Source organism: Piliocolobus tephrosceles, chromosome 7 (assembly GCF_002776525.5).
Source record: "Piliocolobus tephrosceles isolate RC106 chromosome 7, ASM277652v3, whole genome shotgun sequence".
In the NCBI taxonomy this organism is placed as follows: domain Eukaryota; kingdom Metazoa; phylum Chordata; class Mammalia; order Primates; family Cercopithecidae; genus Piliocolobus; species Piliocolobus tephrosceles.
In genome coordinates, this window is record NC_045440.1 from 68,240,326 (window position 1) to 68,264,723 (window position 24,398).

At 39.7% G+C, this 24,398-nt stretch overlaps 1 protein-coding gene across 3 annotated transcripts in view; it reads right to left on the reverse strand.

The window, feature by feature from the left end:
• Nucleotides 1-24,398, reverse strand: part of ARFGEF1 (ADP ribosylation factor guanine nucleotide exchange factor 1) — a 146,300-nt gene that overhangs the window by 6,706 nt on the left and 115,196 nt on the right. For 2 of the 3 annotated variants that reach the window (XM_023222298.2, XM_023222299.2), the window contains 11 exons: nucleotides 24,135-24,304; nucleotides 23,620-23,771; nucleotides 23,310-23,482; nucleotides 22,200-22,360; nucleotides 21,077-21,207; nucleotides 16,015-16,144; nucleotides 14,606-14,741; nucleotides 14,387-14,525; nucleotides 13,197-13,269; nucleotides 7,810-7,942; nucleotides 1,039-1,178 (listed from right to left, as the gene is read on the reverse strand). In XM_023222298.2, coding sequence (XP_023078066.1) covers nucleotides 1,039-1,178; nucleotides 7,810-7,942; nucleotides 13,197-13,269; nucleotides 14,387-14,525; nucleotides 14,606-14,741; nucleotides 16,015-16,144; nucleotides 21,077-21,207; nucleotides 22,200-22,360; nucleotides 23,310-23,482; nucleotides 23,620-23,771; nucleotides 24,135-24,304 — 1,538 coding nt within the window. The remainder of the gene's footprint in view (nucleotides 1-1,038; nucleotides 1,179-7,809; nucleotides 7,943-13,196; nucleotides 13,270-14,386; nucleotides 14,526-14,605; nucleotides 14,742-16,014; nucleotides 16,145-21,076; nucleotides 21,208-22,199; nucleotides 22,361-23,309; nucleotides 23,483-23,619; nucleotides 23,772-24,134; nucleotides 24,305-24,398) is intronic. The other variant, XM_023222300.1, reaches the window with a different exon arrangement.

Below are 24,398 nucleotides of genomic sequence, written 5' to 3' on the forward strand. Positions count from 1 at the left end.
AGACTGGTTTCTCTCTAAACCCAGCCTTTGGCAGACCTTGGCAGACTCTGGCCTAGGCCACGTTCCTGGCCAACCAGCTCACGTTTTCACTTCTCAAGTAGCTAAAACATTCTTCCAAATCTCACATGGTAGATGACTTTTCTTCTCATCTCAGTGAGAAACCAGAAGCTGGCAGAGGAGGTCTCTCACAAGCTCCCACCCCAAATGTACCAGACTTCCTGCATCCATAACCCATCCCCCAGCCCTCCCCCTGCCACCACATGGGAACTATCCGGGCTTCTGCCCCAGGTGATTCCCACTCTGTATGAAGTACTATCTCTGTTCACTCAAAAACATGGCCCTAGCAATTGCCCCTCTCTTGCCTACAGTCAGTTTTTCTCTCCCTACTGGAAAGCTCTCAGCAGTGAACACACTGCCACATCACCAATCTGAGAACAAAACATAGCAAACCCCTCTTGAACCCCTCACACTCCAGCTATCACAATTCTCTGTGCCTTTACAGCAAAACTTCTTAACAGAGTACTGGCTGAGTCCACATTCTCTCTTCGCTCTCTCTTCCCATTACAATTATGCTTCTGTCCTCAATTTAACATTTAACACATTGTTAAGGTTCCAAAGTCCTCCAAATAGTTAGAAGGCAATTCTCAGGAGTAATATCACTTGACCTATCCAGAGCATTTAACAAGTGACTGATCACATGCTTCTTCTTAAAACATTTTCTTCATCTGACTTCCCGGACAACTGACACCTGCTTCCCCGTGCCTCCCCATGCCTCATGGATTCTCGTCCTCAGTCTCTGCTAGCTGCCTCCTCTCCAGAAGCTGTAGAGGACAAAGTTCCTAGTGCTCAGTTGCTGACCCTCCTCCCTGCTCTAGCTAACCTTACTACCTTGTGATGGGATCCAGTCTCATGGTTTAAAAGGATATCTGTATGATGAAGGCCCCACAAATTAATTCTCTAGCCTAACTCTACAGCCCAGACTGCTATAACTAACTTCCTACTTACACAAAAAAAGCAGCTGTCCTCCTATCTCCTTACCTGCGCTGCAGCTAAGTTTTCCGCATCTTCTTTCTTACTTGTGGCTGGGAAGAAGACAATGTTGTCGATAGTCTGGATGAGTTCCAGCTGCACAACACATTTAATCAACAGGGCAGCAAACAATTTTTGTTCTGGAAATTCTGTGAGGAAACCCCCCCCAATGCACATGCAAACAAAAAATTATTTTGAATTCTTTATAATTTCCATGACATTACAGTGCTAAGGAAACATTAATATGTATTCACACATCACACTGAGAAGGACATACTGCTTTTGCATGCAGGCATTACTCAGTAAAAGTTTAACTGATATTTAGAAAAGCCTTAGAAAAGTAATTTTTAAAATAAAAGTGCCCTACATAATTTAGAACAAGCTTGTCCAACCCGCAGCCTGTATGTGGCCCAGGACAACTTTGAATGCAGCCCAACACAAATTCATAAACTTTCTTAAAACATTATGAATCTCATTAAAACATTATGAGATTTTTTTTTCTTAGCTCACTACTATTTTTCATAGTAGAAAGAAACAAGAATTGTAAGTGGCCCAGCATTGGAGCCACTGCCCCAGGACTGCCTAGTAGAAAGCTCCCTTTGGGCAGTTGTCTGCCTCCTGGAAAGCTTCCTGCCAAAGCTGCCCCTGAGAATCTGGGATGCAGGTGTGGCCGTGTGCTCTGGGTCCCCTGGGGCCACACATGTTAGTGTATTTTATGAGTGGTCCAAGTCAATTCTTCTTCCAGTGTGGCTCAGGGAAGCGAAAACATTGGACACCCCTGATTTAGAATAATAATATATTCAAGATGTTCCCGCTACAAATTTTTTTTAGTTCAAGTTATTTTTAACGAAAATGTAACAAATAGATAAAAACCTAAAACTGAAACATCAACTGTAAACCCAAGTCTGACCTTTGAAAACAGGGAATAAAGGGGCTGGGCACGGTGGCTCATGCCTGTAATTCCAGCACTCTGGGAAGCCAAGGCAGCTGGATCACCTGAGGTCAGGAGTTCAAGACCAGCTTGGCCAACATGATGAAACCCCATCTCTACAAAGCTACAAAAAAATTTGCCAGGCATGATTGTGCGTGCTCGTAATCCCAGCTACTCTGGAGGCTGAGGCAGGAGAATCGCTGGAACCTGGGAGGCGGAGGCTGCAGTGAATCAAGATCACACCACCGCACTCCAGCCTGGGCAACAGAAAGAGAGAGAGACTCTGTCTCAAAAATAAATTAATTAATTGAAATTAAAAAAAAGAAAATAAGTTATATGAAAACCTATAGACATAAGAAAATAACAGAACAGATCAATGTGAGACAGGAAGTGAGGGCAGCCAAGACTCTGGATTAACCTACTGTGGTTTGGCCACAGCACATGTTTTATTTGGATCCAGATTTGTAGCTGTGACTCAAATTACCTCTTATTTTCAAAGACATCCATCAGTAAAGAAGTCTATAAAAAAATTAAGCTGGGGCCAGGTGCAATGGCTCATGCCTGTAATCCCAGCACTTTGGGAGGCCAAGGCGGGTGGATTGCCTGAGGTCAGAAGTTCGAGACCAGGTTGGCCAACATGGTGAAACCCCATCTCTACTAAAAACACGAAAATTAGCCGGGCGTGGTGGCGTGCACCTGTAATCCCAGCTAGACGGGAGGCTGAGGAAGAACTGCTTGAACCCAGGAGGCAGAGGTTGCAGTGAGCCGAGATCACACCACTGCACTCCAGCCTGGGCGACAGAGCCAGATTTCATCTTTAAGAAGAAAAAAAAAAAAGTTAAGCTGAACACATTACTTCAGAAGTAACCAAACTGCAAAGTAACAAAAGTACCACCCATGTTCCCCTCATCAGCTACACACAACCGCATCCCTCTATCCTGAACACATTTGTTCAGCAGGGCACTTCTGATAGTTTGCTGGCCCATGTGGACACACTCATGGGAGTGCTCCCCTTGTCTGACCATGCCAGCTAAGTAGCTAATCCAATGCAGCAGCACAAGGTTAGAAAAGAGGACTCAACTCCTGAGATGCTGCTGCCACACGGCCCAGGGGACCCAGACCACACGGCCACACCTCCACCCCAGATTCTCAGGGGCAGCTTTGGCAGGAAGCTTTCCAGGAGGCAGACAACTGCCCAAAGGGAGCTGCCTGCTAGGCAGTCCTGGGGCAATGGCTCCAATGCTGGGTGACTTACAATCCCTGTTTCTTTCTAGTATGAAAAACATTTTACTACAAATTCCCTTTTTTGGCACTAATGTGTGGAAGACAAATTCATGTTTTAGGGATTTTGAGGGGTAGAAAAGTAACTTACTTAAATTTATTCTTATTGAGATCATTAATGAAGGCTCCTTTCCAGATACTGTTCATAAATGCTGTTCTATTTAACGTTTAGTTCTTAGTACTAGATCACAAGTTAAAAAAACAAAAAGAAACCTGTAAGTCCTACGTTATCTCTTCCTCTTAAATCTTGTCTTCTTAGTCCTTTATTACAGTGACAGCAGCATGGGCAGTCATCCATTCACTCTCTCATTCAAGTGAGAAAAACATCTCAGTCCCAGGGGGCAAGAGACTCCTAGTAGGACCTGGACTCCAGAAGGACTTAGCGGTAGATGGAGGTCTTAGGAGACCTATTTTCATCAGCTCCAACGTGAGTTGCTCAGGGGTACTAAGAGCTTCCAGCAGGGACCCAAACAGTTCTAGTGACCCCAAGAATTTGGCAGATGAGGCTGTACTCTGAACAGCAATGCCAAGCCTCTTCATAGTTTCTCGTGCCCTTTGAGACCTGGACAGGATCCTAACTATAGTCTCACCAGCAAGGACCAGGAGCACATTTGATGACAGTATCTATTTGGACAAATTTTAGTCCTGACAAGGCCTGACACTGCCAGGGTTGTATATTAGTCAACCATTTCATTGTCCACACAACAGAGAGCAAAGCTAAGCAGATTTTAACTATGTGGGACTGCAGGTACTGAATCAACTCGACAGAGCAGTGGTGCAGAAAGAATGAGGCTGGTCTGTGCTGTGATTCTTTTCACTGAGTTGGAGAGTCAGATGCAGGGGCCTCCCCATCAAACAGGAGAACCACAGCCTATCCACCAAGGAAAAGGGCTCATAGGAGCAGGGTGGCCGCTTGTTCTTCCTCCAGCTCTAACTGTTCTGAGTCAACAGTTACAGGATGAACCATGCCTAAAAGTCTTCCAGGGGAGCGAGAGTGGAGTGTCTGGCCTAAGGATGCAGTCTGACCCCACGGTTCACAGAGGCAGGAAAGCAGAACCCTTGCCCCAGGAAAAAGGGTAGTCCCAGAGTAGCCAAGTGCACAAGACCAAGTCCTGCCCTCACAAAGTTAAGTGTGTTTAAATTCAGTCTTGAGGCTGAGAGCGGGAAAAGCCACTTACTATTCTTTCCTCTTGGCCTTTCTTGGTGCAGACTGAAGCTGCAAAGGACTCCTACATGAACCATTCTGTTCTTTGGGGAACAGGAATGAAAAATGAAACTGGGCCACTCACTACTACCACCTGTTTACCCTTTAAGAAATGAACAAAATACAGTGACTGAAGATAGACGCTCCTTTCAAGTAGGATATGATAATAAAGCCTGTCTTCTCTCAAGAACTGTAAGCACCTAGGATTAAAAAATTCCCTGAATAAAATTAAATCAAAATGGATCAATGACCTAAATCAAAGACCTAAAGAATAAAACTTCATAGGCCAGGCACAGTGGCTCACGCCTCTAATCCCAGCACTTTGGGAGGCTGGGCAGGTGGATCACTTGAGATCCAGAGTTTGAGACCAGCCTGGCCAACATGGCAAAACCCCATCTCTACTAAAAATCCAAAAATTAGCCAGGTGTGGTGGCCCATGCCTGTAATCCCAGCCACTCAGGAGGCTGAGGCAGGAGAATCGCTTGAACTCAGGAGGTGGAAGTTGCAGTGAGCCCAGACCGCACCACTGCACTCCAGCCTGAGTGACAGAGTAAGACTCCGTCTCAAAAAAAAAAAACACAAAACTTCATAGAAGACAACATTGGGGGAAATGCTGATGACCTTGGATTTTGACAATGATACCAAAGGCATGACTAACAAAAGAAAACAAAAATTGGACTTCATCAAAATTTAAAAACAGGCAAAGGACATGAATACAAATTTCTCCAAATAAGATATACAAATGGCCAACAAGCATATGAAAAGATGCTTAACATCACTAATCATTACGGAAATGCCAGTCAAAACCACAATGAGGTACAACTTCTCACCCACTAGAATGGTTATCATTTAACAACAACAAAAAAGGCACTGGCAAAGATGTGGGAAAACTGGAATTGCTGGAGGGAATGTAAAATGGTGCAGCCACTGGCTATAGAAAATTACTTGGTGGTTCCTGAAGAAGTTAAACATAGAATTACCCTACAAGCTAGCAATTCCACTCCTAGGTAGATAATGCAAAAGAACTGAAAACAGGTATTCAAATGATATTTGTACACAACAGTTTGCAGCAGCACTATTCACGACAACTGCAGGTGAAACAAATACAAACATCCATCATCAGACAAATGGATAAACAAAATGTGGTCTACACATTCGGTGGACTATTAATAAAAAGGAATGAATTACTGATTCATGCTACAACATGAGTCTTGAAAACATCGTGGGAGAAGACAGACACAAAAGATTATATTTTGTATGATTCCATTTATATGAAATATGCAGAACAGGCAATTCACAAACATAGGTAATTAGTGGCTGCCAGGGGCTGGGGAAGGGGAGAAGAGGGAGTGGTTGTGTAACAGTTATGGGGCAGGGGGCTCCCTTTAGGAGTGAGGAAAAGGCTGTGGATCTAGATAGAGGTGGTGGCCGTGAATGTACTAAATACCACTAAATTATTCACTTGTATATTGTTATTTCTGTTATGTAAATTTCACCTCAGGTTTTAAAAAGTTCTCAAAGTTGTCCTGTTTTCCTCTAAGGAGGCTGTGGTTTTTCTAGGTGTTATAATTTTCCTTCAGCAAATGAAACTGAATCAATCCAGTAAAAAAGTAAAGGGTTCCTCTTTTTTGTGAAAAGGTGAGGGTAGGAATACAGGTGACCTGGGGATCCCTGTATGGAGACAGGGGTGTGGGCAGCAGTGAGGGAAATTGGCACAAGCTGACTAAGGTTAGGGAGCATTGTGGAGAAAAGGGTTGCTCCTTAAAAAGTAGGGTGCTCCTGCCGGGAACGGTGGTTCATGCCTGTAATCCCAGCACTTTGGGAGTCCGAGGCAGGTGGATCACGAGGTCAGGAGATCGAGACCATCCTGGCTAACATGGTGAAACCCTGTCTCTACCAAAAAATAAAAAAAAAATTAGTCAGGCATGGTGGTGGGCACCTGTAGTCCCAGCTACTCGGGAGGCTGAGGTAGGAGAATGGCATGAACCCAGGAGGTGGAGCTTGCAGTGAGCCGAGATTGCACCACTACACTACAGCCTGGGTGACAGAGCGAGACTCTGTCTCAAAACAAAAACAACAACAACAACAAAAAAGTAGGGTGCTACTAGCCAGATGCTGTGGCACAAGCCTGTAATCCCAGCATGTTGGGAAGCTGAGGCAGGCAGATGGCCCGAGCTCAGGAGTTCAAGACCAGCCTGGGCAACATGGCAAAACCTTGTCCCTACAAAAAAATATAAAAAATAAGCTGGGCACGATGAGGCGTGCCTGTAGTCCCAGTTACTCAAGAGGCTTGCTTGAGCCTAGGAGGTTGAGGTTGCAGTGAACCGAGATCACACTCCAGCGTGGGTGACAGAGTAAGACTCTGTCTGGAAAACAACAACAACAACAACAACGAAAACAAGTTGGGTTCTCCTGCTTAGAAAGCAACAGTCCCTCACTACTTCCCCTTGCAGATGGGTAGAGGAAGGCCCTACTTCTACAGACAGAACATGAGGTTGGCTGGCATGCAGAAGGTGGTGGAGAGAGAAGACTCAGGTGCTTGTTGGTGGAAAAAACGGACATTTCAGGTATCAGCAGAGTTCTTGACCTTCTGCCAGAGGGCATCTATGTATCAGAGGACGTCCAAATTAGGGTAAGCACAGTAAAGAAGTGATGACACGGCCAGGCGTGGTGGCTCACGCCTGTAATCCCAGCACTTTGGGAGGCTGAGGCGGGCAGATCACGAGGTCAGGAGTTCGAGACCAGCCTTGCCAACATGGTGAAACCCCGTCTCTACTAAAACTACAAAAATTAGCTGGGGGTGATGGCGGGCACCTGTAATCCCAGCTACTCGGGAGGCTGAGGCAGGAGAATTGTTTGAACCTGGGAGGCAGAGGTTGCAGTGAGCACCACTGCACTCCAGCTTGGGCGACAGGGTGAGACTCCGTTTCAAAAAAAAAAAAAAAAGTGGTAGGGCACAGTGGCTCACACCTGTAATCCCAGCAGCACTTTGGGAGGCCGAGGTGGGCAGATCACGAGGTCAGGAGTTCGAGACCAGCCTGGCCAATATGGTGAAACCTCGTCTCTACTAAAAATACAAAAATTAGCCAGGCGTGGTGGTGCGTGCCTGTGGTCCCAGCTACTCAGGAGGCTGAGGCAGAAGAATCGCTTAAACCTGGGAGGCGGAGCTTGTAGTAAGCTGTGATGGCGCCACTGCACTCCAGACTGGGCAACAGAGTGAGACTCCGTCTCAAAAAAAAAAAATGAAAAAAAAAGTGATGACACAATCAATTATAGTATATGCTTGTTAACAATCAAAAACCAAAAATGTTAACCCTTTCCTACATAAAACACAAATTTATTTTTATTTAGAGAAATAACTCACTTGCTGTAGATTTAATTTTGCTGACTTCTTCATTTACAGCAGAGGCAGAAACCAGTGGTGCTTGCGGTCTGTTATCCACAGACCTTGGTTGAAAAGAATCATGAATATCTACAGACTTCTGTGATACTGTATCCTAATAAATAAAAAAAATCATTATAAGTATGGTTAATAAAGTTTATGTGTGAAAATATTTTCTAAAATGCTATTTTAAAAACGTATGTCCCTATGAAAATGATTACATTTACAACACAATGAGAAAATTATTTAAAATTACCTGTACATACAGAAAAGTTGACTTTCTGACCCTCATTGGGCTCAGGTCTTAAACCATCCAACAGCAACAGATATAAATGCAAAACTTCAAAGTGTAGAGAAATTGGTCAGCAACACCCACAAGTGTTCATAAAATCTAAACAGGCACTTTTTGCAGGGGTAAATTTAGAAAAGGATCTTCTGTCACCCATGGACCCAGGGACTAGAAAGGTCAATGTGAAGGTGACTATCTAGAAGAGTCGTATCATGAAGAGAAACTGGACCCTGGAGTCCAACAGACCTACACAAGAATTAGGCTCCAGTAATATTTATTTACTTTTCTGAGATGGGAGTTTCGCTCCTGTTGCCCAGGCTGGAGTGCAATGGTGCAATCTAGAATCGCCGCAACCTCTACCTCCTGGGTTCAAGCGATTCTCCTGCCTCAACCTCCCCAGTAGCTGGGATTATAGGTATGCGCCACCATGCCCAGCTACTTTTGTATTTTTAGTAGAGGGGGGGTTTCACCGTGTTGGTCATGCTGGTCTCCAACTCCCAACCTCAGGTGATCTGCCCGCCTCGGCCTCCCAAAGTGTTGGGATTACAGGCCTGAGCCACCGCGCCCAGCCACAGGTTCCAGTATTAGTAAGAGTGTAACCTTGGAAAAATGATTAATTTCCTGAGGTGAGGTTTTCTAATCTAAAAAGAAACGACATACTTTCCTTGCAGGTTGTTAAGAACTAGAGATAATAAATCCAAAACACTAGCAGCACAGTGTTGGGCAATAAATGGCAGCTGACCCTACTACTCCTCGAGCTTTCTTTCCTTATAAAGGTACAGCATACTCAAGAGATGAGAGAACCTGGTTTCAGGAGGAGTGCTTAGCTCTTGTTATTCTGACATAACAGTCCCAGCCTGCAGCAACCTTACCTGCTGTGTGAAAGGAAGATGGGCCTGTGTTACCAGAAATAGTAATAATCAGAACAATACGTTAGCTTGGACTTCTGTATTTTAAGGAAGAAATTACTCAGGTCTCAGAATTAAACATGTATTATCTTACTGAAGATAAATGAAAGCACTGGTTTTTAAGTATTTTTGGTCACTGGCCCTCTTGAACAGTCTGATGATTTCTAAAATGTTCTCTCCAGAAAACTAAACCTGCACAAAAACTAGGTCACAAAATTAGGGATTTAAAAACCTTGCTCTGTTTTAGAGGAATTTTTGGATGTTAGGTATATTGTTTTCTCAATTTTTCTCACTAACCAATGTAAATGAGGAGAATTTTTGGGACGTCCTAAGTAATAATGGGGTCTGTGCTGAACGGACATCAGCACAACAGAGTCATGGAGCAACACGGGCCTAGTACAGACGCCACAGTTCTCACGGGCAACTCAGAATGATACTTTTCTGTGAAATCTGTTTTAACTATTGACAATTTGTTAAGAAAGTTAAAAGTTGTGAGGAACAAATCTGGTCAGTGGGCATTAGTTTGTTACTTTACAGCCTCCTGGCTTTAAAATTCAAAGGTATTATTGGGAGAACAGTATCAATTTGAAAAGACCTGTAGATTATTGTTTCAAGGATAATTTTTTGATTGTTAGGGATAAGTAGGCATTATATTTACAAACCACTTTCAAATAATTCAGAAAATTGTGTGGGTGTGGGAGGTGGGGTAGCAAGATAAAAAGAGGGAGGAAAGCAGGGGTTGGTAAAAACAAATGTAAAATAACATTTGGAGAAACGTGGTATAATGATTACTTTTGTGTCAATTTGGCTAGGACACAATACCAATATCCTATGTACTTAAGCCAGATACTTAAGTCAAACGAGTAACAATTAATTCAATTAAACACTATTCCAGGTGTTGAGCTGAAGGTATTTTGTCGATGTGGTTAACATCTATAGTCAGTTCACTTTAAGGATATTATCTTCAATAATCTAGATGGTCCTTATCCAATAAGTTGAAGGCCTTCAAAACTGAGCAAAACAGGTTTTCCTGGGGAAGAAATCCTGCCTGTGAACTGCAGCTTCAGCACCAGCTCAAGGCTTTCCAGTCTGCCTGCCTGTCCTACAAAATTTCAAACCTGCCAGCCTCCACAATCACATAAGCCAGTTCCTTAAATCTATCTACATATATCTCTACTGTTGGTTTTGTTTCTCTGGCCCTGATAAAGATTTTGATACTATGAAATGGAATGTGGCTGTAACAAACACCTAAAAATGTGGAAGTGGCTTTGGAACTGGGCAATGGTAGAAGCTGGAAGAGTTCTGAGACACATGATAGAAAACACCTAGATTGCCCTGAAGAGACTGTTGGTAGAAATATGGATGTCAAATGTGGTTCTGGTGAGGATCCACAAGGAAGTGCAATGTGTGAGAGAGAGCTTCTACCATCTTAGAGAAGACATGTATGGCCATCAAACAGATTATTGGTACAAATATGAATGTTAAAAGGTGCTTCTGGTGAGGTCTTAGAAGGAAATCAAGAACATGGGATTAGATACTAATAGAAAGGTGATCCTTGTTGTAAAGTGGCAGAAAGCCTGGCTGAATTGTTGTGTGGAAAGCAGAATTCTAAGTGATGACATGTAGTGGAGATTTCCAAGCAAAGTGTTGAAGGCATGGCCTGGTTTATCCTTGCTGTTTATAGTACAATGCAAGAACAAGATATATTGATGAAAGAACTGTTAAGCAAAAAGAAACTCCCACTTGATGATTCAAGAGGATCTTGGCCTATCCACATGGAAAAGGATGCTACAATTAGGAAACGAATTGTTAGGAAAGCATGCTTTGGAGAAGGCCAAGGCTATAATAGCTGGATGACTTTTTGCCAAAGAGATTAGGTATATATCTAGTGGATCCAATCAACCATCTCAGCAGAAGCCAGGAACATAACAGGACTATCCAGAAAGATGTATGGATCACCCTCTTGTTTAATGGCATGGTTTCTCTTAACACATACAGAAGACCCACAAGGATTTTGAGAATGATATACCAGCAGACATATGGCCAGCCGAGAATGAAAGGGACAGAAAAAATAAAAGGAAGGGAGGCTGACTTCTAGGATTCTACAGGCAGAAAATGGGTCAACAGAGCTGCAAACGTGCTAACCTTTAAGAAAAAGAAGAACGGCCGGGCGCAGTGGCTCAAGCCTGTAATCCCAGCACTTTGGGAGGCCGAGACGGGCGGATCACGAGGTCAGGAGATCGAGACCATCCTGGCTAACACGGTGAAACCCCGTCTCTACTAAAAAATACAAAAACACTAGCTGGGCGAGGTGGCGGGCGCCTGTAGTCCCAGCTACTTGGGAGGCTGAGGCAGGAGAATGGCGGGAACCCGGGAGGCGGAGCTTGCAGTGAGCTGAGATCCAGCCACTGCACTCCAGCCCGGGCGACAGAGCAAGACTCCGTCTCAAAAAAAAAAAAAAGAAAAGAAAAGAAAAGAAAAAGAAGAACAACAGATAGTGTAGGGCTCAGGCCCAAAGAAGCAAGCCATGGCCCCAGAAGGCAGAATATTAAGCCACACAGCATTATTCTCAGGCTTTAAAACTCAACAGAATTGTCCCTGCTAAGTTTCAACCTTGCTTAGGACTGGTGATCCTTTGTTCCTTCCAATTTCTCCTTTTTGCAATGAGAATGTCCATCTTATGCTTGTCCCACTACTGTATTTTAAAGTTACTTACCTATTTTCTAGGTTCACAGGTCCACAGATGGAGATGAATTCTGCCCCAGAATACATCATACTCAAGAGTGTCATCCATCCTTAATGTAGATGTCTGAGATGATCACATTAGGGACTTCTGATGGTATTTATATGGGATTTTGGACATAGTATTGATGCTGTAATGAGTTTAGATTTTTGGGGACCTTAGAATGGGGTGACCATCTTTTGCCGATGGGATGGACATGAATTTTTAGGTGTCAGTGGGTAGACCACAGTGGGATGAATATTGGCCCCTAAGAGGTATGTCCAAGTCCTGACCCCTGATACCTGCAAATGTTACCTTACTTGGAAATAAGGTCTTTTCAGATGTAATTAAGGATCTTGAGATGAGATCATCCTGGATTTCAGGCAAACCCTAAATCCAATGACTAACGTCTTCATAAAACAAAAAGGAGAGGGAGAGATTTAACTCACACACAGTGAGGAAAAGTATGGATAGATGGTTGCAGAGATTGGAGTGATATGTGAACAAGCCAAATAATGCCAAAGGTTGTCAGAAGCTGGAAGAAGTTAGTAAGGATTTTCCCTTAGAGCCTTTGGAGGGAATGTGGCCCTGGTAACTCTTTGATTTAGGACTTGTGGTCTTTAGAACCATGAGACAGTAGGTTTCTATAGTTTTTAAGCCACCAAGTTTGTGGTAATTTTTTAAGGCAGACCTAAGAAACCAATACACTGGGTGAAGTGAATATTAGAATTCTTTGTATTGGTTTGTGTTACTTTTCTATAAGGTGAAATTATATAAAAATAAAGTTTAAATACTATCCAACAATATCTTCAGCTTTGCATGGAGATAGCTATGTAAATCTTGTATCTTTCTCTCACAACCCTTAAAAAATCATTTTACTTGATGTCCTATATTTAAAAATAATTTAAAATACTCCCTTCATGGCACTTAACAGAGACACATATTAATTGTCTGTGAAACTGACCATAGAACTAACCTCACAATTCTGGACAGCAAATTTATACCATCTTCTTAAAAGAGTCGAATGCATCGCATTGATTTGAATGTTTGTGTTCCCTCCTAAATTCATAATGAAACTGAATCCCCAATGCAACAGTATCAAGAGGTAGAGATTTTAGAAGGGGAGTAGGCCATGAGAATTAATGCCTTAAAAAAAGGCTGGAGGGAACTATCTAGGCCCCTTTCTGTCCCTCCTTCTTCCACCATGTGAGAATGTAGCAACGAGGTGCCATCTTGGAAGCAGAGAGCAGCTCTCACCAGACACCTGATCGTACAATTACCAACCTTCGTAATTGTGAAAAAATAAATTTCTATTTATAAGTAATCTAGTTTCAGATTTTTTTTAATAGCAGGAATGGATTAAGACACTTACATGTAAGACTTTGACCCATAATAAAATTACTCATCACAAATAACTAATTTCAATATACTTTACTGATTAAAAACTTACCAATGGCCTTTCACTTACAGGAGATGGAGGTGGGGGGGCAGTTTCTCCAGAAGTGGGCCGCCAGGTCAAGAGCCTTCAAGATACCAAAAACACATCAATCACTAGGGGGCTGTGCCACATGCCACATCCAGCATATTTTGAAATGGGCCCAAGAAAGTAACAAGAACATACCAACTACACAGTCCATCTTTGACTACCGCTAAGAGCAATTTCCTAAAAAACATCTAGTAAAATGTTTAAACATGTACTTTTAGAAAAAAATTAAGTGGCGTTTAATATAATTAAAAGGGTAATATAGTCACCAGTTTTGCATTAAAAAAACACTTTCTGATAAGTTTTAAAAATTTTAAACCTCCTTTCCCTAAGTATTAATATCAAATATTTTCCAAGTAAGAGACTTCTCAAAAAAAAAAAATTCATAAAATTGTCCAGGTGTAGTGGCTCACACCTGTAATCCCAGCACTCTGGGAGGCCGAGGTGGGCGGATCACCCGAAGTTGGGAATTCGAGACCACCTGACCAACGTGGAGAAACCACATCTCTACTAAAAATACAAAATTAGCCGGGCATGGTGGTGTATGCCTGTAATCCCAGCTACTTGGGAGACTGAGGCAGGAGAATCGCTTGAACCCAAGAGGCGGAGGTTGTGGTGAGCTGAGATCACGCCATTGCACCCCAGTCTGGGAAACAAGAATGAAACTCCATCTCAAAAAAAAAAAAAAAAAAAAACATACCTCACTATAATTCCATTTCACACTCATCCCTTAGAGAAAAATGACAAGCTGTTATAAAATATGAAAAATGTATAAATACATTTTCCTTAGATTATTAAAAGATCAGCAACAGAAACAGGTTGAGATTTTTTTTTTTTTTCCCCCAATTCAAAACCACTGCTTGGTTTGATCTGAATAAATAAAATCTCATAAAAATCAGCGGAATCACTTTACTATGTCCCAAATTTTGGATAACCAGACTAAAGGTTTTGGTTTACAAATAGTTTAATTCATGTATTTGTTATAGTTTATAGCAGTTTGGTTTGTAATAAATCTAATTCCATATAAGAGTAAGACAAGCTTAAAAGGATTTCTGTTATGAGAAATCAGTAGTCACTATCAAACTTTTAATCACTAGTCACTCTCCAACTCATTCAATATACAAATATAAATGTAAAGTTGTATAAAATCTTCTTACGCATGTGGGATTGTGGTTTTGAAGATATCCAGTGTGCAGTTGCAAGTTTTATCCCAGATTTCTAGGGTAAATTTTTCACCATTCAGAATAACAACATTCTCTAAACAGTTTGTACCAGATCGTGCTAACTGCTCATTGTCTAGGAAAGAAAAGAGCAATTCATTTATATATTACCAGGGTCACATTTAACACTTTGTGTCACATATCTGACAGACCTACCTTGCTGCACACACCAGTAGAGCTGAGCAAAAATATCATCCAAAAGTACATCACTGAGTACTTCTAAATATTGAGTGAATACATCACAGATTGCATAAAGTGCATGATTGCAAGTTGTTGTCATCCATTCAGCTTTCTGGGGAAAAAAGTCGTTAATTAACATCATGCCATTAATCAACTACTATGATTTTTAAAAATATACATATATATATATAAATGTTTTCATATTTAAAATGTAAGGCTGTCAGTGTTCCTTTTAGACCACTGAATTCCCTCTAGAACATTATATTCACCTTAACTTAAAATCTGGTATCTATTGCTCCTCATTATCCCATAACCACCTATGCATACAATAATTTAACTATTTTTGGCACTATTTGTGCTGATTATTAAAAAAACCATCACCGCATCATCTTGATATTAGTATTATGATTTTTCAAAGTGCATGAATAGCAACAGCCGGCCTTGTTCTAGACCATGACAGAACACGAAAGGGAAATAAGGAGGTAAGAATTTGTCCAAATGGGATTAGCATAGGTATAAAATAAAAATGACTTTCCTCAAGTATGGTTATCTGAAAACACCACAAAAAAGGGGCTATACAAAATAAGTGTAATTTATTTTTTTCAAACCCATAAAAAATAATCGCAGAAGTCTGCATTTAACACTGCTGTATGGAACAAAAGGGGAAAATATGAAGCTCTCTTGACACATTTCCTAAAATGTATATTGTAACTGGTTCACAGTAAAATATGTTGAAATAAATAAAATTTACTTTGTATTCCTTAATATAAAAAAGAAGTCACTATATAATACTAAAGAAAGTTACTGATGTTTTATAGTTGTGACTGTCAAAATGAGGAAAAGAAATGGAAAAGTCAGAAAAACACTGAAAACAAAACAGAACAAAAAAATCAATTCATTAATTCAGTTCGATCCCCTCATAGCGTTCTTTTTTTTTTTTGAGACAGAGTTTCGTTCGTCACCCAGGCTGGAGTGCAGTGGCGCAATCTCAGCTCATGGCAACCTCCACCTCCTGGGTTCAAATGATTCTCCTGCCTCAGCCTCCCAAGTAGCTGGGACTACAGACACCTGCCACCACACTTGGATAATTTTTGTATTTTTAGTAGAGATGGGGTTTCACCATGTTGGCGAGGCTGGTCTCAAACTCCTGACCTCAGACAATCCACCCACCTTGGCCTCCCAAAGTGCTGGGATTACAGGCGCGAGCCACTGTGCCCAGCCAGTGTTCTTATTTATAAAGACATAGTATTATATTCTCATGCCTTAAAGAAAAATTTTCTAGGAATTCTTTTCTGTACTTAATTTGAAACACTAAAATGTATTGATGATAATACTGAGGATCTTTTAATTTGACTAAGCTAAATGAAAATTGTGCATCCTCTTACCTCTGTCTGTTGTTCTGGCAATTTCATATTGTCAAAGATTCTGAAAACAATTCTAAATAAATCCTGCCACCAGTGTTTCTCATAAGTGTGGCCATATGTTTTCATTATTTCAAACATTACTGTTAAACCCCTAAAATGACAAAACACAATTGGAAAGATATAATATAAAAAAGCATACTCCTCCTAAAATAGCTTTTATAGTTCACAAAGCTACTAAAAACAGAAAGCTTAAAACTAGTCTGAAATTAACACACGACACTGGGTTTTAAGGTTTTAAAAAATTTAAGTTGTAAGAACAACAGGTTCCTTTAGGATATATCATTCAGGAAAAAAAATCTCCAAAGGTCTTGGCCGTAAACTTTTTTATTTTACTTTTCCTTTACTTTTACCTCACCATTGCAGCATTTAAAAACTGCAAATGGAGTTACAAATTGAAAACGATAATTGTTTGAGTGAATATTAATTTTGGGGTACTACAGCCAAAAAAGAAAATACATATACAGCAGTCTAAGAACAAAAGTTAGATCTTGGAAAATCTTGTTCAAAGAACTATGAGGATTTTCACCCAATACTAGAAGCCTTATTCATGCAACATCCCCAAACAAAAGGATTCACAAAACAAATCCACTGAGGGGTCTGTGTTTCATTTCTTGCTATATCCCAGGCACACAGCAGTGATCATTGCCTGGAAGGCAAACAATAAATATTTGCTGAATAAATTGCTTAGCATCACATTGAGTAGGTTTTGAGTAAGTGTTAAAACTGAAACTCAAAACTTTCTTCTTCATTCCTTCCTGTTTATTGAAATAATACTTCTATGTAACCATTAGAAACTTTAATCTTTTCTCTATTTGTTGCTTTTTCTGGGAAAACACAGGCATCCTCCAATTTAGAAATGGCTTACATTTCCAAAAGTTTGAGAGTAAAACAGAACAAAATTTTCTTTGAAAGGCTCTCATAAGGACCGGAATAGAGCTGAACTCATTTGCTGTTATGCTATCCCCAAACCTAGCAGATGGCTCATACATAGTAGGTTCTCAACAAGTTTTTGTTAAATGAACGTGTAAAATAACATTACAATACCTCAGACCTACAGTAAATTCACACTCGTCTATTAGATCCCTAAGATATCTAATATGTAACACTAGCAGTGGTAAAGAAACCATAGTAAAGAAACTCCTGGGAAAGAAACTCTTCCACAGGGGACGCCTGTCAGAGTTCCATCACTGATGCTAAACCCATAGTTCCCTCCTTGCAATGGAACAAGGCTCCCTTATCCTCCATCTGCTGAGCTCTGTATCGATGCCCTCCCACTCCAAGTAACAGGATGCTGCCTCTCATGGCTAGGAGTAAGTGGATATGGGCAATCCTGTTTTTTCCAGGGCCCAAAGTAAACACAGAGATCAATCGTTTCCAAGGATTTTTAATATGGAAAATGTCTTTTTTTTTTTTTTTAAAAAGCAATATTAAGTAGTTGGTGTAGGGAAAAATAATACAGTCATGTGCCACATAAGGACATTTCAGTCAACAATGAACTGCACAAAAGACAGTGGTCCCCTAAGATTATAATACAGCTGTAAAGTTCCAATTGTCTTGTGACATTGTAGTTGTAGCTTTCATTGATCGTAGGGCAACACTTTACTCATGTTTATGGTGATATTGGTATAAACAAACCTACTGCACTGCCAGTCATATAATGATAAACAATTTTGTTAATGATTAATTTACTGCACCTCTCATCATTATTTGCAAGTGTACTCCTTGTACTTACACATTTTTAAAAAGTTAATTGGAAAACGGACTCAGGCAGGTCCTTCAGTAGGTATTCTGGAAGAAGTCATTGTTATCATAGGAGATGACGGCTCCGTATGTGTTACTTCCCCTGAAGTAACACATCTTCCAGTGGGGTAAGACGTGGGGATGGAAGACAGTGACACTGATGATCCTGACTCTGTGTAGGCCTAGGTTAATGTGTGTGTCTATGTCTTAGTTTTTAACAAAAAAGTCTAAAAAGTAAAAAATAAAAATAGAAATAGAAAAAAGCTTATAGAATAAAGATATAAAGAAAATATTTTTGTATAGCTGTACAATGTGTTTTAAACTAAATGTTAATATAAGAGTCAAGTTTTTTAAAATTTAAAAAATTATAAAGCAAAAAACTTACAGTAAGCTATGGTTAGTTTTTTATTGGAGAAAAAAATCTTTTCATAAATTTAGAGTAGCCTAAGTTTACAGTGTTTATAAAGTCTACAGTAGTGCATAGTAATGTCCTAGGCCTTCTTTGCATTCGCTCACCACTCACTCACTGACTCACCCAGAACAATTTCCAGTCCAGCGAGTTCCATTCACGGTAAGTGCCCTATAAAGGCACTTTTATATCTTTTCTATCATGTTTTTACTGTACCTTTTCTATGTATATATATACACATAGAATTTTTTTTTTTCTGAGACAGAGTCTCTTACTGTCACCCTGGCTGGAGTGCAGTGGTGCCATCTTGGCTCACTGCAACTTCCGCCTCTCGGGTTCAAGCAATTCTCATGCCTTACCTTTCCAAGTAGCTGGGATTACAGGCGTGCGCCACCACAGCCGGCTAATTTTTGTATTTGTATTTTTTAATTTTTATTTTTGAGACAGAGTCTCACTCTGTTGCCTGGGCTGGAATGAAGTGGCACTCTCAGCTCACTGCAACCTCCGCCTCCCAGGTTCAAGCGATTCTCCTGCCTCAGTCTCCTGAGTAGCTGTGATTACAGGTGCGCACCACCATACCCGGCTAATTTTTGTATTTTTAGTAGAGAAGGGGTATTCACCATGTTGTCCAGGATGGTCTCGAACTCCTGACCTCAGATGATCCGCCCACCTGGGCCTCCCAAAGTGCTGGGATTATAGGCATAAGCCACCATGCCTGGCCAAATGTTTATGTTTTTAGTAGAGGTGGGGTTTCACCATGTTGGCCAGGCTGGTCTTGAATTCCTGACATCAGGTGATCTGCCCACCTTGGCCTCCCAAAATGCTGGGATTACAGGCGTGAACTACTGCACCCAGCCTGTTTCAATATGTTTAGATACACAAACGCCATTGTATTAACAGCTGCCTACAGTACAGTAACATGCTGTGCAGGTTGTACCCATGGAGCAACAGGCTATGCCACCTAGATTTGTTTGAGTACATGCTATGATGTTCACACAACGCTGAAACTGCCTAGTAATGCATTGTACAGAACATATCCCTGTCATTAAATGATGCCTGACTACATCTGGGACTTTAATTTTCGGTATTTATCCCCAAATCTAGAGAATTTTGGAAGAATCAAATAAGAATGCACACGAGAAGTTCTTTCCACACAGTGTTATACCAATCATAGTGCTGCACTATTTGTTGTTGTTAAAGACAGAGAATCTCAATTTGTTGCCTAGGCTGGAGTACAGTCGTGTGATCAGGGCTCACCATAGCCCCAACCTCCTGTGCTTAGGCAATCCTGCCTCAGCCTCATGAGCAGCAGGAACTAGAGGGATGCCCACCATGCCTAGTTAACTTTTGTTCAAAGAGATGGGGTCTCACTATGTTGCCTAGGTTGGTTTCAAACAATCCTCCCACCTTGACCTCCCAAAGTGCTGGGATTACAGATGTGAGCCATGGCATTCGGCCCACATTTTAAAATGGAAGCTAAATAGCAGCCCATACATATCCTGGGATGAGGCAGGAAAATCAAAGGCCATCACTGAACAAAGTTTACTGATCTTTTCCCTCTCCTTTACTAACTAGAACACATACAACATCTTTAACAACTAGTATCTACCCATAAACTGAACACGGAAAACGGTGAGAAATAAGGTATCACAGTGCCAAGCAACAGAAGGCTAAGAAAGCAGGTGGATCCTCCATCAAACAGACGTCTACAAATAAATAAAGGGTGAGGGGAGAGGGTGCTGAGTTTTCATGACCTGCTAGTCATATGTTAGCCGCTCCACTGAGGCAGCTGGACAACTGAAATGCGGCTATCTTGAATTTCAACAAGTTTCTAACAGGCCCACTGATAAACAATCCACCATATCTAAATATAAAATAAACTGCTTTTCTATAGTGCTCTCATAATTAAAATCCCTAAGGGTTAAGTCCTATTTTGGATTATCTATTTCATAAGAATTTCTGTTGTAACAAATAATACTATAAAAATGAAAAATTTCTTGAGATGTAAGTCTAATTTAACCTTGGTGGGGCATGGGTGTGGTTCTGGCATAAGGTGAAAAAGAAGAGATTCATTCTGTGCTACCTTTAGAAATTCAAAAAATTCAATAAAGTTATACATCCAAATAACAGAAGATTCTTCTAAATCAGAAGGGAAAATTCCTAAAAGATTTTGTTTACCATAAAATTGAACTCATGGTGGGTTTAGAGATTGACAGATATTAGGACACACAAGCCGGCCATTTCAATGTGGCCAAGTACAGGGTAAAAAACTACTATGGGAGTCCTGTGAGCTATGAACTAAGAACAGTGTGTTAAGCACTTGGCCAGTCACATAATACCCGGAATAGTTCCTTTACAGATTGACTATATGTTCATAATGATCTTTTATTGGCAATATACTTTTGAAAGAGTTCTATTTGAATAGCTCTATATTATTCCAAACTATGTTACTGACCAGGTTACAAAAAGAAATGGTTCTTCACCTAAAACTCACCAAGGATGTGCATTTAAAAATTCTTCTATCGTTCATCAGGAAATAAAATAAATTTTGCCACTAACTTCAATTTATTATTGGAAACAAATATATGAAAAGACAGAATGTTTAAAGGATCAAATTAACTTAGAACCTAAAATCAAAAGGAGGCTATAATCAAATATTTTTAAAATAATGTAGTATTTCCATTTTTATTTTGCTCTAGTTAACATTTTAAAATAATATTAACATATTTTAAAATATACCTATCTACTAATTAATATATTTGACAAAACACTTCATTTTATGGTCTTTAACTGTGAGACTGTGTTTATAAAGAAGAGTTATGTGATTAAAGTCAAAATAAATCCAAAATTTTAATTACAAATATAGATTGTTACCTGGTTCTTACATCTAATTTGCATCTATTGATGATACAGGATAACTCAAAGAGAATTGGGAACCATCCTCTCACCCACACCCTGTCTTCAGGTGCCACATTCATATCATCGCTTGTGTATTCCTTGAAAGCCTTCAAGAAAAAAGGTAGGGTTATTAAAAGCAAAACCTAACACCTATACATTTAGTATATTAACTTCTCAAAAAAATAATTTATATGCTTCACAAATAACCAGTGAGCAATTTAATACACAATAATTTATAAAAAATGGACACTGTAACTGCCTATAATTTTAGTATACATGCCACTGAAGCAGGCAAAATATAACTGTCTATAAAGAGCTCTGGACTAGCATCCAAAAGTTAGCTTCACTTTCAACTGTCACCAATTTTCTGCATCATTACCCAGGTTAATTCAGGTTTCCATTTTTGTCATTTAAATGGTTATGATACCATACAGCCACATTAATCACACTGGGGAAGTATGAAGGTAAAATGAGTTGACATATCTGAAATGTACCAAGCACCTGATCAGTTCATGTTAGTATGGAATAAAATCTTATTACCAAATCTATGATACATCACTTTCTCTTATGAAAGTTACAAAGATAGATTTAAATATGCAAGTTAAATATGGCAGCTAGATTTTCAATTCAACCTTTTACTTCAGAGCTTAAGCCTAGATTCTAATCCATAGTCAGTCAGCTTCAGTATTACACAGCACAGACAAACAAGATGCACCGTAGGGAATGGTTACAAACACAGGCTGGGGCTCAAACCCTAGCTCTACTTCACTAGCCCTGAAACTACGGGCACATTTTTAAACTTCTCTGTGCCTCAGTTTCTTTATCCATATGGGACTATAACACTATCTATCCCATAAAGTCATTAGAAGATTAAACAAGTTAATACAATTTAATGAAAAACACTCAGAAAAATACCTGACACTTTCAATAATGGTTAGTTACAATCATTAACCATCCTAACTCGGAATCAGGCTGCTCAGATTATTTTTCGAATTACTGAAAAATAAATGCTTCATATACCCTCAATTCCCAAACAAACTTAAGATTTCAAATTGGAAAGAATACTCTGCAAAATTTTGTTTACTAAATGACGCTATACCTGAGGTCTATCAGACACATATTTTGCACAATGGCGAATAAGTCGAATTGCTTCCATACTTGTGTCTGGGAAAGCTGCATTGCACGCAAATTCAGACAAACACTTCACGGCATCCTGGAAAGAATCAATGGTCGCTGGAAAGTGTTTTTCAAATACAAGGGCTAAAATAGAGAAAAATACATATTACCATAATTTTTCAATTATTCTTAGCTGTACCAAAAATACACCAACATCTAGATATAATGCACTTCCTTAAAGGTTGTTAAAGGCTCTGACATCCAACAGATAACGAAGTTCAAGACTATCTTTACCACTTACCTGACTGCCCTGTGTGGTGAGAATAGTAAAACCTGTTTTGTTTACATTATAAACACAGCACCTAATACAGTGACTGGTACACAGTACATACCAATTCAACTTTGGCTGAATGAATATACAAAATTACTTAACCTCTCTATATCTGGTTTCTTGATATAAAATGGAAATAATCATAATATACACAGGATAGCTGTAAGCACTACACAAAATAATGTAAGTGAAGTCCTTAGCGTAATACTTAAGCAAGCACGCAATAAATGATAGCTATGATGATGCCATGATTCTTGATGTTGATGGTCACCACTGTCATCTTCTATATAGGCTTAACTTACAATCTTAGTATTTCAGTCAGTCCCCCTTGAACTTAATGGGACTCCTCCTTGAAGAAGGCTGTGCAATGTACTTATTGGTCAAAAATGAAGGCTTTGCTTTAATACTCTGTGGGTCTCAAGACCATCTCTATCACTAGTTCTGTGACCTTACATAAACTGCTTAACCTTTCTGGGGCTGAGTTTCCTAATCCATTTTGAAAAAAGGGATGGATAATAAAGATGCTTAACTGTGAAGATTAAAGAAATTACGTGAAAAGTGCACACAGTATTTGCCGTATGGTAAATACTCAATAAATGTTAACTATAATAGTAATTTAATTATTTTTATTTACTCTGGTTTTGTAGACAAAACTTGGTAAACTTAAAGGCCATAATCTCATTGTTACTTGACTCATCTTCCAAACACATTAAAGTTGCTTTTTTTTCCCTTTTACTTGAACACAGCTAAGACAATACTCACTGACAATGTGCCCGGTTGTTTGGAATGCAAGTTCCACTATGCTTTCATCTTGATCAGACGCAGCTAGATGAAATACAGAGAAAATGTTCTTCCATCCAGATCGAATGTTAGCAGCTTGAGAATTAACCATCTGTGCTATACACCGTACAACCATATCTCGAATTGTTGGAGACCTAAAAATATTAATATAATTGCTTGGATATGCAAACAGATAAAACTCATCAGTTTTTTCCCCTTTCTTCTGTTTTTCTCCCTGCTGTGGAAAACAACAAGATTTTCCTACTATTAAGCAATTCAACAAATATAGTACCTGTTCCGTTTCATTATATGTTCAAAAGGTCTTAAGAAATCCTTCTGGAATCTGAAATTAGCAAGCTCCCCTTTCTCTAAGAACTTCATTGACAACTGCCTCAAGGAGTCTACTGCAAAAATAGCTACATCTTCATTAGGATTACACCCAACCTGTAATGGCGACAGAAATAAAAGATGTTAATTAATATCAGCAGTAAAAATCCTCAATTCTTTATTTTTTGTCTTAGAAAAAGCATAGAATAGCATAGTAGGTAAATCCTAAGATTTTCCATAAAGGCATTAAATATGCTAAAAATATTTCTCAACAAGAAAAACAGACATTTTACATCAAATTCTTAAAGCCCAGAGTAATAATTTCTAAAAAGAAAAACACCATTCACAGGGTTTTCTGATTTAATATTAAAAAGTAATAAATAATTGCTTGGAAGGGAAAAAGGCTCAATTTGATTACAAAGACATTCTAAACAAATAACATACTACAAATGTAAACAAATACCACAGTTATTCAAATACCTTATTAAAATGATCTCCAATAACTTCCCAAATTCGAGACCACTGTAATCTTATTCTTCCCATGTTGTAATATGATATTTCTACTATTTTTTGTAGACTAAACATTCTTGGGTGTGTTGTGGAAAGCAATTCATCCATAGACACAGCACAGAGCCAACGGACAAAATCCACTGTAACATAAATATATTTATATTTTTTTTAGTTCAACATTAAAGTTACTTTAGCCCAAAGTCAGTTCCGAAGTAGAATAAATGCCCATACTTA